We start from the raw sequence: 18,989 nt of genomic DNA on the forward strand, positions 1-18,989 counted from the left end.
GCCGGAATGTATTATCGAGAAAAATATTCTTTGGAAAAATTATTATTATGTATTATATTACTATGGAATATATCGAGGATAACATTTTCTAAGAAAGAATTTTACGTGTTTAATTATCATGGAACACTTGACCAAGGAAAATACTTTTCCGGAGTTATAATCACTAGAAATTATCATAACATACTATTATATACCAATTTAATATAATACACTACCGTTAAAACTGTAATATTAAATTATAATTAATATAAATAAAAATTTAGGCATAGGTGTCTTTTTTATTTACCAGAAAATATTAGATAAGGCCCCCTTTCATCGATTAACGCTTGAAGTTCATTTTAGCTTCAATGTGATACTGAGAAGGTATTAATTTTACTATAATATGTTTTTTTATGTCTATCGCCACTTTTTTTCAGCTCTCGTCGAATCGATTTCGTTCAACGATACGTCAACAAATTACAAATTATATCTAGTTGAAGACATTGCTCTTGAAAATTGAAAATCTGTAAATCTTGACTTATTTTTTCATAAAATTTCCATAATTTTTTTAAAAATGAACGAAACAAAATATTTTTTTTTACATAATTTAATTAGGTAAATTTCTTTCATATGGTATAAAATTGTTGAGCATCTAACCCTTTACCTGGTACATAGGGGAATTCAATATAGCAACTTTTGCACAGAAATTTAACTTTTTCAACTTAAGTTTTAAACATGTTCCGGAAATACTCAGAGCTTTAAGCATATGTTAAAATAAAGATTGTTCAAAAAATTATTTTGTCTCAACGACTTATTTTCTATGTGCAAATGGTTGCCGTATTTAAATATATTTAAAATTTTCGATTTCGTATTTTATTTATTCAACAATTAATTGCTATAACTTTTTAAAAAATATATGGATCAATAAAATTCTTTTTCGGAAATACTTTATGATTATCCTATTTACAAAACGTACTTTTTTTTAATCGGACCATTTCCCTTAATACAGAGGGTGTTGAAATTTTAAAAAATAGTCAAAATACACTATTTATGCTTATGATTAGTAATTTTACATGTTTTAAAGATATCTTAGACAATGCTTTCCGGGTACAAAATTCGATGTATGTAACGAAAAATTAAACATAAACTTTTATTTTACATTTTGACGATTTGAAAGTCATTTATGTCATTTCTAAATCATTTTACTTTTTAAAACATAATTAAACCAAAAAGAAAAAAGCTGACTATTTATGTATATATTATATCTATGAATAAAAAGACTACGACAATTAAAAAGATATACTAGAATGTTAAATTATAATTGTTACATATTACAAGTTATAAAATAAAATTTGTTCCGACGACTTGTCTTCTGTGTGTAAACGTTTCCCGAAGTTAGACAAAAAATTTTATTTTGGTGTTAAAATCACCGTTTATTAGATTATTACTTTTACTTAAATTTTTTGTATTAATATCAAAAAAAAAAAATTTTATGATTCAAAAGTTGTCATCGACCAGAATTTTCTATTTTACAAGCTAATTAAATATGTATGTTGATATTTAAAAAAAATAAAATTTACATGCCTATAAGTTATAATGGATGATTTTAAATTATAATTAATAGCTAATATATCAAAAAATATATTTAACAAAAAAAAAGGAAACACGTTATTTTAGATGCTGCTTTAAACCATTATAACCTATTTATTTTAATTGTTAACAATAGAAGTACATAATTAAAAAAAATCATTTATTTATTTTCGATAAAAATAATTAATAAACTAATAAACATTTTTAGACTATAGAGAATATAAATTGAATGGATAGCTTTTAAAATAATTTCTTGAACTTTTAAAAAAAATTTAAAACTAAACTATTGAATTTAGTTGTCTTTTAATAATCGTCTATCTATTTAAACCCGTCTCAAGGATTCTAGCCTTATTCATTTTGAAACTGCCGAAACCTCCAACTTGTTCAACCAGAGAAGTGGAAGCCCGCAGATTTAAGGGCAAACTGATGATTAAAAAGTTTACCGCTTAAATTTTTGTAAAAGTTTCCAGTTCATTTTGTCTAAATTTGTGATGTTAAAAATTTTCTATAGTATGTCTACCAAATTTAAAAAAAATAAGCGTCCTATTAAAACGATTTCTGACAACGATCTTGATGAATATCTCAATAAAAAAACGTCAACATTGTACTTAATAAATTTTCTATTTTTTTTTTTTTTAGTTATCTTGATTTTGATAATTACATATTTAATATATTTTTGTTACACTGATTCTGATTTAATATTTTTCCTGTAAAACACTTATGGCTGTCGTAGACTGGTACTACTACCCAAATCAGTTATCTACTTGAAAATACGAGTCTCACGCGCCGAAGGTTCTTATGCCCTAGGTCTGACCCGAAGTCTAGTATATTATAATTTTTATATGTTCTTATTACACTTAAGTTTATTGGAATTTTTTTAGTATTCATTAAATAAATTCAAAAAATTTCAGTGGAAATATTTAAATAATATTGTGTTTGTACAAAATATTGAATGTTATCTAGCGTAGAGTGTATTCATGTGGATTCCATTGCTTGAAACTGATAAGTTATTATAACTTCGTATAAGATAAGATAATGTTAAAAAACATAAAATATAGTCTTTAATAACGACTCGTTATTTTAGAAATATTGTTTTCCGGGCTATGACATATACATTTTTAATCAATTATTTGTATTTTTACTTTATTAAATGGCCGTAGGTTTAATGTTGAAAGAAACATTAGTATTCTTACTTGAATTTAAATATTATTTCCTAGCATAGTATGGAATCTTAATATTAAATTGATGTTCTAGCATTATGTCTCTCAAAGAAGAGCATTTTTTAAACAAAGATGATGGAAAAAGTCAATACACTGAAATTTGTTCCAATGAAATAGATATGAAGAAAGATCAAAAGTATTCAACAAATATTGTTAATAATATTTAATTATTAGTGTTTTCAATAAAACAAAATAACATTTTTATCCGTTATAAAATTATGATGCATGTAAAGTGTTTTAATATTAGAGTTTTGTATTTACCTAACTTTAAAATTTAACATATTATAACATTTTATGTTCAAAATGAATATATTATGTTTATTTTTTCAATAAATTAGAAACTTGATTAACCATCATTGGAACAGTATCTATGTCTGTAAACAAATAGTGTAGGTTTAAAGAAATTCTGTAATAAACCTACATTTACAGTTTGTTAATGTCAAAATTATATAATAATAATAATAATATTAATCATGTAGTTTAATCTACAATAAAGGATATTAATATGTATAAATATTCTATAAAAATTAATCAAAAATGTTTTGCATTTTTATTTACAAATAATTTTATCAAACATAAAATTTTTGATAATCAATAATTTAAAAATTAATATTTAATTTTAATGAAGTAGTTAATTTTATTGGTTTAGCTTCATTTTGGTAACAATTTAAAAAAAAAACATTTCTCATTTACTTATATTTTAACTTGAAGATTTTAATTAAAGGATTTATTTTTATTTTTAGTTTAAATACAGTAGAAGAAAGACCAATATTCCAATGTTGTATTTGTGGCTTAACTGAGCATTATGACTGTTTTAGTAATCAAGTACCATTCAATCGTAATATAAAAACTAAAGCTGATGTATATATTGCAAGAGATCCATTTTCTCCTCGGACTAAGAAACAGTATTTAATTTTAGGATCAGCTTGTTCTATTTGTGATAAAGATATATGTCTTAAACCAGAATGTAGTTTATTTTATTCAAAATACTTTTGTTCTTCTTGTACTCGAGTAAATATTACACATTTCCCACCAAAAATTCAAGAAAAAATTAGAAAAACAAATCGTATTTAATTTATATATTAACTATATAGCTAATTTTTATGTATTAACTTGCAACTTCATTAAAAGTTATTATAAAGAAAATAAGGTTCTCTTTATGAAAAAAATTTAAGTCATTAATTTTAACTTTTGTGTTTTTAGTTAATTTTTTCATAATGAAAATAAATATTATCAGTTTTTTTATTCATAATTGAAAAAATGCCGAAATAAATAAATTGTTAAATTTGTTTATTTATAAATAAAAATGATGATAGTTTTATATATTTTTATCTGTATAATTCTATGTGTTGGACTAACAAAAATTATATGCATCCTCAATTCTTTTCAAATAACTTATTAAAAAATTTCAATCTGCATATGTTACAATCAAGAATATTCTACGTACCTAAGAATAGTTATGTGGAATGTTGAAACATTAACTGGTAAAAGTAGAGAATTAGTAGAAGTATTAAAGAGGAGAAAGTTAATATTTATTGTATGTAGGAAACTGAAAGAGAAGAAGGAGAGAAAGTAAAGGAAATGGGTGAGGGTTACAAAATAATGTACTTAGATAAAACCAATACAAAGAATGGTGTAGGTATAATAAAGGATTAGGAGATGAAAAGAAAAGTAGTAGAAGTAGTTAGGAAAAGTGATAGCATTATAGTCGCAAAATTAATTAAAGAAGTGTCGAATGTAGTAAATGCCTTTGCACCTACTCAGTGGTGTAGTCCTAAAAATTTTTATGGGTATACACCTATATTATGAAAAGAGAATAACGTGGGGGGCTCTGCCCCCACACCCCCCATTGCACTTTATATTTTCTACATACAATATTTCACAATTATTTTGTTGAACTTTTAACTTTATACATTATCAACAGTGATATAGTCGTAATTTGATCAATAGATAAGTTAAAAACCTATATGAGGAAACGTGGAGTATTTCACCCCCACACTACTTTTCAAAGGCCTTAACTATAACATAGTTTTGGGGGACGGAATAAAAATATTGTGATGTTTTAACTGTGTTAAAAATATGTATTTTCTAAATATTACATAATGCAACTAAAACTCCTAACCCTCCCAGATACGGCCTTGCTCCTTCCAATTTCCAAACTATTACTCGAATATTTTTACTGACACTTCTAAGTTCTTAAATAATTAAATTTCATAGTAATATAATCGATATGTGTATTATTAGATACTGTTATATTTGTAACGTGACAAAAAGTATCTATTTATTTTTTTGTCTATTTGTATAGACATATATATATATATATTTGTGTTGAGCTGAATGCGTATTGCGACGGCATTTATCAGTTTGTGCGCGCGCGAGATAATCAGCTGTGTACTACTTCGGACCGGTTCATGGACGGCATTTGTGTGTACATTCACCCCGCTCTTTTCCTATCTTGAACGTTATTTGCACTGCTCACCGCATATATTGTCGCCTTATGATTTAAATTGTTCTTATTAATTTCCGGCACTGGGTATTTAGTTTTTTTTTTACCTCTACTTTAAAGGCTAGTCGTGTTGTCGCCAACGGACTCCCGGGTCAAACGCCGGACATTTTGTTGGAATTAGCCATCGTCGGAACTGGTACGCTAATTTTCGTCCGTAGCGGTTTTTTTAGTTGTGTGCGTTAAAACAGATTGTTTTTTTTTATTGGCGCCGGCTATACCTGCCTCCAGTTTCTTTTTATTTTATTCTTTAGTCTATACTCTTCAACTATTTTCTAAATACGTATATGCACTAATAAGAAAACTAACAGTGGGTATACGCCGTATACCCGCGTATCACTCATGATTTTATAAGTATACGCAATAACAGAAAAACAAAGAAGTGGGTATACACCGTATACCCGCGTATACGCTCCACGACACCTCTGCACCTACTTATGGTGCATAAACACTTACTATGTTGTAAAATATACAAAAAAGTATTTTGAAGAGAGAGATGGATGAGGTGATGCAAGAAATACCTGGTAATAAGGATACAATGATAGGTGAAGATATAAATGGACATGTAGGTAATGAGAGGAAAGAATATGAAAGTGTACTTAGGGGTATGGTTATAGTGGGAAGAATGAGCCTGGAGAAAGAATCCTAGATTTCGCAGAATCGTATGAACTTACTGTGGTTAATACTTATTTTAGAAAGGGGGAAAACATATAACTTATAAGAGTAAGAGTAATAGATTAGTTCATATGGAAGAGAGAATGTAAAGCGAGCAAAATATTATAAAATTATCCCAGATGAGAGTGTACCACACAATAAAGACTGATGGTAATTGAGTTGTGGTGTAGTTGGAAGTGATTATATAAAAACTGAAAGGACACTGGAGGAGAATCTAAGATCCGGAGATGGAATTTGAAATGGGAAAAGAAAAAAGTTTTTAAAGACGATTGGGTTGGAGTAAAGAAAACTGTAAATGAGATTGTTGCTGTGAGTAAGAGTAGAAAGCCAGGAAACAAGAAAATCTGTCGGTTAGATGAGGACGTTCAAAAAATCAGAGAGAGTAAAAAACAGCAATTCAAAGTGTGGTAGAAGAGTAAAAGGAGAGAAGATTGGATGGAGTATAAATGCTTGTGTAAAGAAGTCAAGTGTGCGGTATGAAAAGCGAAGTTCAAGAAGTATAATAAGTTAGGAACAAAGGTAAAAAAGAAGTCTATAGACTTGCAATAGTAAAAGAAAAACACTCTAAAAATTATCACAATAATAAGTAAGGTGTATAAAAAGTGATGATAAGAAGGTGCTACCGAGTGATGATGATGTGGAAAGAGTATTTTGATAAATTACTGTATCCAAGAGAAATATTAGAAAATACTTCATGGAACAAGGGATTGATAGATTTAATTAGTGAGAAAGCGGTATGGAAGCCTGTGGCATCAATGAAAAAGAATAAAGCAGTAGGACTAGATAAAGTGCCAATAGAAATTTGAAAAATATTAGGTAATACTGGCGTAACATGGCTGAAAGATCTTTTTAATAAAATTCTATTAGAAGAGAAAGTACCAAAAGAATGAAGGAATGGTATTATGGTACCGATATTTAAAGGCAAAGGATATATATATATATGCATGTGGAAATTATTGTCATAAATCTTAAGAGTCAATGTATGAAGATTTGTAAAAAAGTAATAGACAAAAGAATAAGAGGGGATAATATATCAGTAACAAAGTTTGTTTTTTTGCATAGAAAGTTAACGATGGAGACAATTTTTTGTGTAAGACAACTAATAGAAAAGTATAAGAAAAAGAATAAAAAACTATGTTTTTCTTCGAAAATTTGTCGTCTTTTACAATTTTAATAAAATTTAATGCATAATTTTCTTAACGATCTTATGGAAAATAAATCTCTTTGATAAAAAAATATGCAAATAATAAAATAATAATAATAAAAAATTATAGAGAAAAAAGAAAAAGCTGTGTATGGTATTTATAGATTTGGAGAAAACGTATGATAGAGTACCAAGAAAGGTTTTAAAGTGGCTATTAATGAGAAAAAGCGTCTCGAAAAAGTATATTAATATAATAGAGGATTTGTATGAAGGCACTTGTACTAAGGTAAAAAGTGTGGACAGAGTAACAGAAAATTTTAGGGTAAGAGTAAAAGTGTACCAAGGTTCTTCTTTAAGCCTTTATTTATTTTCTATAGTAACAGATGAAATTACTGGAGAAACACAAGGAGAGGTACCGTAGCGAATGTTTTTTGCTGACGATATTGTTTTAATAGGATAGAGTAAGAAGGAAATTAATGAAACGCTAGAAGTGAAGAGATAAGCCTCTCTTGAAGAAAAATGATTAATATTGAGTAGAATTAAGACAGAGTTATAGAGTGCGAGTTTGACGAAGGAGAACCGAGTTAGGTGAAATGAGGACATCAGTGATAATAAGCGAGGACGTTGTAGGAGTGTTGGAAAGTTTTAAGTATTTAGTTGTTTAGGATCAGTTGTGCAAGATGGTGAAGATAGAGCGTCTAATATGTTATGCAATAAAAAAATTCCAATGAGATAGGATGGAAAGTTCTATAAGACTGTACATTTTATACTTTTTTGTTTTTAGTCAATTTTTACAATATAATACTATATTTAAAACCCATGTCAGATATCATTATACTTCACCCCATAGTTGGGTGAAGTATAATGATATCTGACAGTGATAAAAATCACTATCGTTTCTTACGATAGTGATATTTTAACAAATATAAATAAAAAAACGATAGCACAGTGGGGTAGCTGCACAGTATGGACGTGGCATATTTGGGACAAGTATAGATGATATCTGACAGTGATAAAAATCACTATCATAAGAAACACTTCGATGCAAATATGTAAATAGTGTTTAATTTTAAGAAATTGGTAGTTTATTTCAAAAGCAACAATAACTCTTACTCCCTTATTTTTATCCTGACCAGTAATTTGATTTATAATTATAATATATGAATAAATAATAATTAAATTAATTAAATTTAGTATGATATTAATATTAAATATTTAAAATTATAATTTTTACGAAGATATTATAAAAATAATAAAGTATTTGTATATTTCCTTACTTTTAAAGCGTATAAAAATTTAAAGAGCTTGATGCAATACTTTTCAATAAAAAATGTTTATTTAAAAAATGTTTTTTGCGATATTTTCAAATGTGCAATTAGACTTTTTCTATCACTTCTAAGTTTTAATATTATTAGTTATTATTAAAAAATAAGTATTTTCATATAAAAAAATAATTAAGAACAAAAAAAGAATTGTTTTAAATTAATACTGAGTTTGATTATTAATACGTTAAAAATAAAGAAAATGACATATTTAACTTATCTTTTAAGTCCTTTTAAGTTGATTTTTGTGAATATTTATAGTAAAAAAAAAATTATTTATTACCATAACTTTTAGCTCAATTTACAATTTTGAAATTGACATTAAGACAGAAATACAGAAAATTGTATAATTACTATTTATAGTAAATTATCAGAAAAGCTCAATATTTTTTTGTATTTTTATCGTAATAGATAAGTTAAATAGAAATAACAGTAATCATTTCCTAGTAACTTTTGGTATTTAAAAATATTGTACAATTGAAATATGAACTGAATTAATTTTAATGATTTATTTTAACTAAATAAACCAATAAAAAAAAGTGGTTAAAAAGATCTAAAAATCCATTGTTATCTCAGGAGAAACTAACAATCCTTTTTTTTTAAAAATGATTTATATAGCAACATGTTCCCAAAAAATTTGAAATATTATAGTCTATTAGTAGCACACACAAATACTCAAAAAATTATTAAATTTCAAAGTAAAATGATTTAATTTTGTAATTGAAACCTATCATATCAAACTCGATTCGTCAATAAATACTCTGAAAACATTAGAAATAAATAATTTTAATTGTTTGTATGGAGAACATGGGATAAGTAACTGTTTAATTGATAAATTAGGTTTTTTTCAATTTTTGAGGGTAATATCTTTAACTAGATACGATTTGTGATCTTTAGAAGTATTGTTATTCAAAATCAGTCTATCGAAAGCTAAGTTTGAGTGTTCAGACACAAAAAATAAAATAAAAAAAGTAAAAAAACACATTATAGTAAAATTAATACCTTCTCAGCTTTGCATCGAATAAAAGAGGTATATAAATAGTATTTATCATCAAAAAATTGTATATATATTTCAAAATGTTATAGCATTATAAAATTAAAAATATAAAAAATATTTTTTTAAAAAAAATCTTATTTTTAGCTTTGATATGAAGCTGGGAAAATATTAATTTTACTATGATGTGTTTATTTTTTTTTTGTAACTGTTACCAATTTTTCTCAGCTCTCATCGAACCGATTCCTTTAAACGATACGTCAAAAGATCACAAATCTGCAAAAAATAACATAAAACATATTTTAAATATAGTTCTATATTGTAAAAATTGATCAAAAAAGAAGTATAAAATGTAATGTAGATCATAAGTTATATGAGTTGTCAGTTGTGGTCTTTTCTTTTCTGTATATATTTTAGGTAGTCTAGATCTTATAGTTTTATTGAAAATATTTGTTTATCGTTATGAGATATAACTATTATATATATATTTTTGATATTAATATCATTATCTGATATGGTTGATATACTACAGTCTGATTTTTACAACAATTTGTAACTTATTTGCAAATAAAAAAAAAAAATAGTGAAAACATTTAAATTTAATTTTTGAATATAATTTTTTTTTCTATATCAATTTTTTTTTTTTTACATCTCGATATCGGAATCCATTTTATTTTTTTGATATTGCTGAAATTAGATACATATTGATATCCAAAAATATATCGTTGACAAACCCTATTATTTAGTAATTCAGTGAGTAAGGAGTTGTATAGTGTATTTCTACGTATTTATGTTTTTAAATTTAACATTTTTAAGATATTCTCATAACCAGTGTGAGGAGTTCTATGAATATTACAATTATGTCATATATCAGGACTTTATTTTGTACTTTTACAAGTTGATCGTTATTTCCTGCATGATTTTGATCACAAATTAATGAAGCATATTCAAGTAAAGAACTAATTAGTGAGGTATGTAGACATTTGAAAGAATGTGAGTCATGAAAATCAGAGTAATTTCTTTTTTAAATTAAAACTGATGTGATAATGTAGGTTTCAAATTGATATTTGTCGATATTTAATGAGACCATGTGATATGCACTTTGTTAAATATTGACAAATCACTTTGTAGGAAGTTAACATCTATCTGAAGAAGTTATCGACTTGAAAATGTTTGCATCATGGCGAATAATAGAATGTTGGAGTGTGTAATAGAGAACATAGCATAATTTGTCAAAAAATAATTATTTTAATTATTATTAAATTTTTGTATAAATAACACAGATTTAATTTAACGACATGATTACGCTGATTTGTCTACATAAAAATATCTAACTGGTTAAATCACCTTATATTGAGTATGTAAATTTTTATCAGTGTTCATTCTGTAATATTATTTTGTATGGCTACACTGATAAGAAAACTAAAAAGAATTTTATTGACAAACCATTAACTGCACTGTTATAGCAAACATGTTATTTTCCATTTCAAAATAATTTTTTGTATGTATTTTTAACGGCTTTCAATACATCTGTACAATCTATTCATAATCATAATTATTCGATATGGTCTGTACAATTTAAAAAAATACTAATTTATTAATATTGTTTTTCCAATAAATTATTTTATAATCGTTCATTCTTTCAATTAAATTAGTTTAAAGCATTATATAAATAACAAACCAGTGTGATATTTAACGGTTATAAAAATTAGTTTAAAAGAGTAATTTAAAGTTTATCACTTAATTTAAAAATATCATTTATTGCGACAATGTCGAACCATTATATTGAAATACCAGATCCACGATCACCAACTGTAGATTTTTCTAGAACTCCATTACGAGTAAGTCATTTTAATTGAATTTTGTTTTTTAGTTAATTTCTTATAAGATTTTACAATTTTAAGATTAGAAATATTATAAATGAAGAAAATATTTCACGGATTATTAATGATTCATTTGTTGAACTACCATTGTGTGAGCCAGTATCATCTACACCAACTATTGTATATGATTGTATGGATACTGATGATTCATTTCATTCTGCAGTTTGTGAAAATGATAATGAATCTATGTTAAGCGGATTAATTACTCCAGATGTTAAAGATAAATCCAAAACATTGAGAAAAGCTTTAGGTTGTATCAATAATCGTTTGTCTGAAACACCGAAATCTGATATGAGGCGTAAACTTTGGCGTAACATGGAAGAAGAAAGAGTTAAAAAAGGTGTCAATTTAGGTGAAGAAAATACACCTCCTCTTCCATTTAATGATATAACTGCTTCAGCACCACCTAAATTATACAGATACCGAAAATTTACCTAAGGTTCTAAGAATAAATTTAATTCTTTTTCATTTTAATTGTAGCAACTTTTATAATTTAAATTATTTTGTGTGTTTATATTTTATATTACTTAAATTATGTTTTATTAAAATTGTCTCAACTACCATACTGCTTTTTTTAAAATTATATACACATACAAATTTTTTGTATATATAGGTTTCTTTTTAGTCAATATACCATACCTATATTATAAAAGTTTTCTTATTACACATTTTTGAAATTACTTTTATTTTTATCACAATACTTTTAAAGTAATTATTTTACCTCTAAGTAAGAATGCATTACAATTATAAACTATCATTTTTAATTGTGTTGCACATTGTATAAATATTTTAAAACATATAATGATTTAAAATAATTTATTTATTTTTTTCAAAAATGGAATAGTTTTACTATTAGTTTTATATATTTAATATAACTTATTGTATATAACAAGAAGATTTATAGGAATTTATAAAATGTAAGTAAAAAAATTGCATAATTTTAAAGATAGATATGAAAAATAGTACTGTATAATGAGAAAATTTACAATTACATTTTTCTGTATCACCTATAATGAGTATTCGATTATTATAGTTCAGTACCATAAAAAGAAATACTTGGGTTTATATAAAAACATTTTGTAGAAAAATAAACAACATATTTATGATAAAAAAACTAGTATGTTGGTATTCTTCTATATAAATACATATGAAAACACCATAAAATGAGGCTATTTTTCAGTTTTAAGTAATTTAAATTACTTACAAAAATATTTGTTTTATACTATTGTTATTACAATTATACAGTGTCCTAATATATCCTCACATCTTTAATAATTTTAGTCCATTGAATATTGAGTTACTTTTTTTTAAATAATTTCAGTTTTAGACTGTTAAAATCATATTTTGTATATTTTTGAAATATTAAGAAAAACAACTTTTAGCCCTTACAAAAAATTTTGATGGATTGAACATAATTTTATAATAAGTGTTTACAAACTTTTTAATATATACAGTGGGTAAGTACCCAAGTAGGTACAGCTCGTACTGTATATTTATATTACTCTACTCACACTATGTATTCAAATGTTTTGAACCCATTAAATAATTACCATAAAATTTTTATTGACTCATCTAAATTTTATTTAAATGTTTATTTTATAATTTCGAAAAGATAAAAAATTAATTTAATTTTTTTATAAAGAGAAATATGCCTTTAATATAGTTTAAAACTTTGAAATTGTTAAAAATAAAATTAAATGCAAAATATTTGCTGTATTAAAAGTTATTAAAGGTGATAAAACTAGGTGTGATACTCTGTACAGAGATGATATTGATTATGTTTACTTAATTAAAAAAAAATTATTTATCTTTAATAATTTTTTAACCCACAAAGATAATTTACTGAGGGGTTGAATTGCAGTATTTTATTAAATATACTGTTAATTTGTTTACGATTTAAGCAAAATTCAATGTTATAGTTTCGTGTTCATTTTTGATTTTGTAAATTACAAACAATTTAAATTATTTTATATTAAACTTGGCGGTATATAAATAATAACTACTTCTGAATTTAAAAGTGCATTTAGACTGATATCTATCTGTGATATAACTGAACTATACTAAAATTGATCAAAATCATAATAATCTTTGAATACAAATTGAAAGTTCTTTGACATGTTATATTTTTAAATAATATAGGTATATTTTTATAAAAGATATTATTAATTTCCACTTAAATGTTCAATAATTCATATTAATAATTTTCAGATATTTTTATTATTTTCTTTAAAATATATTATATTACATTTAATTTGATATAGGTTTAAAGAAGTCAAGTTTTTTAAATTTTTTTTTTTTGCTAATTATTGAACCTAATATTTTCATAAATAATCAATAAATCTAAATAATTTATTTATAAAAACATTTTTTTATTTTCAAATTATTTTCATACTTGATAATTTAGAGCATTTGAGCGTAATGCAATGATTATAAACTTTAAGGGTTAATAATTAATGTACTTCAAACATTATTCAATCCTTCGTTTTTAGTAGAGTATTAACTTTGTTTAAAAGTTCATTTTAGTAAATTACAAAACATTTTAATTAATAATAAATAATAAACATATTTTTTCAATATTTACATTTGGAATGCATACTATAATTTGTTTTTTAAAATTTGGTTAATAATATACAAATGTAATTAAAATAATTTAAGAAGATTGTTGTACGTGAACATGAAATTTACAGGAAGGCATTCTGTTGATTTCTACAGTAACTATACTAGCAATTCCAAAATTCTCCAAAGCTCCTCTAATTAAGCCGCTTGTAAATGTAGCATACTATAAAATTCATTTCATTGTTTTAACACTATAATTTAAACTAAAAAAAAATGAACAACCTTGGGGGCTTCTTTTAAATACTGAGTTCCATTTGAAAGTTTGTTTAGAAATCTAAATTCATTATCTTGTAAAACATAAACTCCTTGGTGATTAGTCCTTAAATTATCCACTTGTTTTTTATATACACAAGACCAAAAATCAGTGCAGATAAATTTTAATATTTCAAGTTCTTCTTTATATCTTGGTAATTCTTTAGTTATTCTGTAACAATGATAATATAACTGTTATAATAACATGTATTAAATGAATATTTGATTAAGGTAAAAATAAAATAATACCTCTCTATAAGACGCCACCCACATGAATAACCTAAATGTTCTAACATAGATAAATCTTCATCCTTAAAATATATCAAACATTAAAATAAATAAATAAAAATAATTGGCAATGTACAAGTAACACTAGAAGTCTTGGAAAATCTGATCTACTCAGTTTTTGACATAATCTTAAGACTAAAGATCATAGAAGTGATTTTTCAAATAATATATAGCTGTTTTTCATTTTCAAAAAAATATTATAATAAATAAATATTCATCATATTTAAATAATAATCTTATATGAGTTGTTAAGTTGCAAAAGGATATATAAATATATATATCCAAAAAAACTATTTTGTTCTACTTTTTCTTAACAAATTAGCTAATTTAGATAAGGAAAAGCAAAATTACAAAAAAATGTTTTTTTAGACATGTGTCTTTTATGGAAACTTTAATATGATATATAGTCCTAGTTTTTGTGATGATGATTTACTGATATAGTAAAAATAAATTAACTAAGATTTTAAATATAGCTGCATTTATCAGTTACCATATTTATGGCTTTTGAATATGTTTAAATTGAAGAGATACCAGACTAAATGATGAAATTTTTAAAACATAAAATTAATATAAAAAAAATTATTAATTTACACAAAAAAAATTTTATTTAGAAATGAGAGGACTCCTTTCATTTAATATTGACTTTTGTATTTCAGTTTTCCGCAATGCTGATGCTAGAAATAAAAAACAATTATAAAATTACTTCTGTTTTGGAATCTTTGGAAACCATATATGAAACTATTTCGGCATGTAACATATCAAATAAAACATCTTCTGCTGACATTTTGAAATATGGTATTTAAAAGCTGCACTTAAATATAATTATGTATTTAATTTCAAATTCAATAATAATAAATTCAATTATGTAATACTGAATGTGAAAATATTATCTGTTTACTATCATTCTAGATTACGTTTTTGATAATGCCCTGACTTGTAATTATCAATAAATTGGAAACAATTGCTTTTTCCCTCCATCATACCATATTTATAAATATTCTGTGTTACTAGTTTATTTCACAAACATAGATTTATATATTAACTTATACATTTATGGTTTTAAAAAAGTAAATGTAACAACTTATACAGAATGATGTTTTTAATATTAGCCATTCATTAGAAATATTAAAATGATAATTATGTTAAGAAAATTCTTATTAGTAATTTTTAATTTTACATATTTTTTGATATATCAATTCATTTTTAATAAGCTTATAAATAAAAAATAATTTAAATAAGAAAACAACATGATCGATAACAACTTTTGACACATTATATTTTGGCATGACCGATTGTGTGAATATGTCAGAATCTTTTTCTTTCTCCTAGGAGAGTTGTTTAGAAACTCACAGTATCCATTAAAAATTGGTTTAGTAATCAGAAACATGATATTGACAATAGTGTCCAAATTTCATTAAAAAGAATTTTGTAAAATAAAAAAATTGCATCATACTATACTAAAATATTTTCCTTTGAAGTAAAGAATTTCAAAACGTTCAAAATATTGTTAAAATATTTGATTTATTTGTTTACATATAAATAGTTCATAACATTAAAGTAAAGATCGATTTTATTTTTTATAAATCTATAATTTATCATTTTACAATAAATAAACAAAATAGTACAAAAATATGGTAGTATTAAACTAAATAATTTTCGTGTATACTAGTAATTTATTAAAAAATAATAATTTTGGTTAAGAAATCACTTTAATTACTAAAAAAATAATAGCTCAAAAAATGTTTATACTTAAAATAAGGATAATTTTAGGAAGTGGGAACAACTTTTAAATTGTTACACACGTTTATTCAGTTTCAATAAAAAATATGACTTAAATAAACAATTATTTTTTTGTTTTTAATAGTCAATATTTTAGTACTCATAAGTATAACTTTAGGATACAAATTGAAACATTTTTTTTATATATTTCATCATTAAAAATAACTAATGAAAAGATAATCAATACATTGCAATTAAAATATGTAATAAAATGAAATAATTTAAAATTAAAATAAGTTATATAAATTGAACATGTAATGGACGGATTAGTTACATTGTGTCAAAACTCTTATTAAGTCTTAAAACTAAAATAAATTTTTAATAATAGTAAAAAAAATTGTACATAATTGTCCTTATACTGGAGCAGTAGATACAGTACTGTGTGGAGTAGTTGGTCGAGATCCAGCCAGTGAATGTGTTGTAGATGCATTTAGAGATGCCATAGTACCGATCTGAAAAAATAATAGAAGTAATAATATAAATCGAATAAAACTGTATGTTAATACTTGTATATTATTTATACATTTTTATTATAAGTATTTTTTTTAGAATATTTATTTAAATAAATACTGATATTAGTAAATACAACAAAATATGTGATATTTTCATACAATTTTTATTGCAGAAATATTGTACTTAGGTTTTTGCATAAATGTGTCTAATTTAATCGATTGTATTAAAAAACTCTCAGTTTAAATATAAAAATATTATTGAATAATTTATAATATATTTATTATACACTAGTAATCCAAATTATGTTGAGTCTACCTAATCAGTGATCAAGTCCAAATAGATCTGATATTCTGTAACATTATGTTAAAAACTTGTACTAAAATAATTACTGTAATCATTTTATTATACCAATATTATGTTTCATACTATACAAATATAATATCAGCTGGTCATTACTACCTGCCTTTTATTTTCATTTTTTGTAAAACCAGTATAATACTAATATCAAAAAAATTTAAATTTTGTTAAAATATACTTTGAAAATATTAACAAATAAAATAATATTACTTTGAGTATTTGAAATTAATAATAATTATTAGAATATTCAAAAACCAAACTAGTATAATTAAATATTAAGACACACTTGTTGAATATTTATATAAAAAATGTTTGAAATTGATGTTTACTTTGACTTTGATTAAATATTTGGATTGTTTGGTTATATTTGGGTTTAATCGAAAATTTAAAAGTTTAAAGCTTTGTTATGATACGATTCAAAAAATCAGAATGTATAATATCACTAGTAATTATAATTAGTAGAGATGTTTATTTTAATTATGTAAAAGAAATTTATCATTCAAACTATTTTAAATTAAATTTTTATTGTTTAGATATTAAAAAACTTACTCAGTAATTTTTTAGCAAACATTTTAAATGGCAATTTAAATAATAAATAAGACAGCAAGAAGCTGAGAAACTTACTCTTAAATGAGCTAAATCTTCTAGTTTGGTTAAGTCAAAGAGTTCTAAGTATAAAGAATAAACGAGTAACCAACCATAAACATTAAGAACTATAAATATTGCACCCAAAAATATCATAGTAATATTATAACCAAAAATTGGATCATTAGCAATGGATGAAAACGTCCAAGCAACAAAACGTAATATAACAAATACTGCAAATGTAAATAACCATGGTACAATTCGTTTTTCATGTTCCTAAAAATTAATAATGATAATCTTAGAAACATTTAATTATTATAATAACAAATATCTTATACTTTTCGTAAAGCTGATATTAATATAATGCTAGTAACAAAAATTACTGCTGCTGCAACAAATGAAAATAATGAGAACAATACTAGCAAATTTCTAACTGAAACATAAAATACCGATATATTATTGATCTGAAAAGTATTTTAGTTAAAACAAGATTCATACCCCATGCACTACCCACATATACAAATTGGTAGCTCATTAGATAGTAACCATAATGAGTTGAACCTGGAGCTGCCATTGCTAAGCAATATGTGTCAAATGCAGAAGTTGCAAGAGTAAATATGCTTAAAAACTAAACAAAAAAAAATATATAAAAAAAATTAGACTAATTCTTCAACATTTATTGTATTTTTATTATAAAATATACCAATGAATAAAATGCAATGACAAGTGCACCACGTTGAGTATCAAGAAATATAGCATCTTTGAGTATAGGACGTTGGTACCATGGGATGCGTAATGATTTCATTGACCGAGTAGAACGCAAATTTGATGATCTTAAAGTTAGATGACTGGCATGAATAGAATAAACTGATGGAGTGCCCATACTGGGCGTTTTGCTTCGAGCATACATTTTTTTTATTGTATATAAAATTAAGAAAAATAATTGATTAATTAACTAAATAAAAAATTTTTTTGTTCAAAGTATTATAAAATTAAAAGTATAGCTCATGGCAGCCGTTATTTACTAATGAAAATCAAATTAAATTTTTTAATCTAATAAAAAAAATTTAAAGTTAAAAGTTAAAAAAACAAAAAAGAACACCCGAATGAGGAATGTTTACATTTATGTTTCTTAATTGTGATCTCGTTTGGTAAACACGCCCAAAGTGATAAACACTAACAATGATAATATAGTATAAATACATAACATTTATTGGGTTTATTAACAAGCACAAAGTTAAGAAGAAGAAATCTTTTGGAAGTAGATATTTAAAAATATGTTCAATTTAGAAACTGAATTTATAAATATATTATTGATAACTTAAATTAATATACCTTAAAATATAATT

At 24.2% G+C, this 18,989-nt stretch overlaps 4 protein-coding genes across 4 annotated transcripts; 2 read left to right on the plus strand and 2 right to left on the minus strand.

Moving 5' to 3' along the window:
* Positions 1-2,339: 2,339 nt before the first annotated feature.
* LOC126901506 (cysteine-rich DPF motif domain-containing protein 1) lies at positions 2,340-4,044 on the plus strand. The gene is made up of 2 exons (XM_050677983.1): positions 2,340-2,925; positions 3,533-4,044. Exons 1-2 carry the CDS (start codon positions 2,828-2,830, stop codon positions 3,861-3,863), a joined length of 429 nt encoding a protein of 142 aa, XP_050533940.1. The 5' UTR covers positions 2,340-2,827; the 3' UTR covers positions 3,864-4,044.
* A 6,904-nt stretch (positions 4,045-10,948) lies between these two features.
* On the plus strand, positions 10,949-11,976 carry LOC126901507 (uncharacterized). The gene is made up of 2 exons (XM_050677984.1): positions 10,949-11,268; positions 11,332-11,976. The coding sequence occupies exons 1-2, from the start codon at positions 11,197-11,199 to the stop codon at positions 11,746-11,748; spliced, it is 489 nt and encodes a 162-aa protein (XP_050533941.1). The 5' UTR covers positions 10,949-11,196; the 3' UTR covers positions 11,749-11,976.
* Positions 11,977-13,695: 1,719 nt separating this feature from the next.
* On the minus strand, positions 13,696-15,368 carry LOC126901055 (trafficking protein particle complex subunit 6b). The gene is made up of 4 exons (XM_050677186.1): positions 15,170-15,368; positions 14,428-14,489; positions 14,149-14,350; positions 13,696-14,089 (listed from the first exon to the last, which is right to left on the minus strand). Exons 1-4 carry the CDS (start codon positions 15,248-15,250, stop codon positions 13,961-13,963), a joined length of 474 nt encoding a protein of 157 aa, XP_050533143.1. The 5' UTR covers positions 15,251-15,368; the 3' UTR covers positions 13,696-13,960.
* Positions 15,369-16,215: 847 nt separating this feature from the next.
* LOC126901054 (uncharacterized) lies at positions 16,216-18,879 on the minus strand. Its single transcript, XM_050677185.1, has 5 exons — positions 18,344-18,879; positions 18,139-18,268; positions 17,979-18,073; positions 17,680-17,916; positions 16,216-16,697 (listed from the first exon to the last, which is right to left on the minus strand). The coding sequence occupies exons 1-5, from the start codon at positions 18,548-18,550 to the stop codon at positions 16,599-16,601; spliced, it is 768 nt and encodes a 255-aa protein (XP_050533142.1). The 5' UTR covers positions 18,551-18,879; the 3' UTR covers positions 16,216-16,598.
* Positions 18,880-18,989: the final 110 nt, after the last annotated feature.

The sequence above is a fragment of the Daktulosphaira vitifoliae genome, unplaced genomic scaffold, assembly GCF_025091365.1.
Source record: "Daktulosphaira vitifoliae isolate Bord-2020 unplaced genomic scaffold, ASM2509136v1 Scaffold_3, whole genome shotgun sequence".
NCBI lineage: Eukaryota > Metazoa > Arthropoda > Insecta > Hemiptera > Phylloxeridae > Daktulosphaira > Daktulosphaira vitifoliae.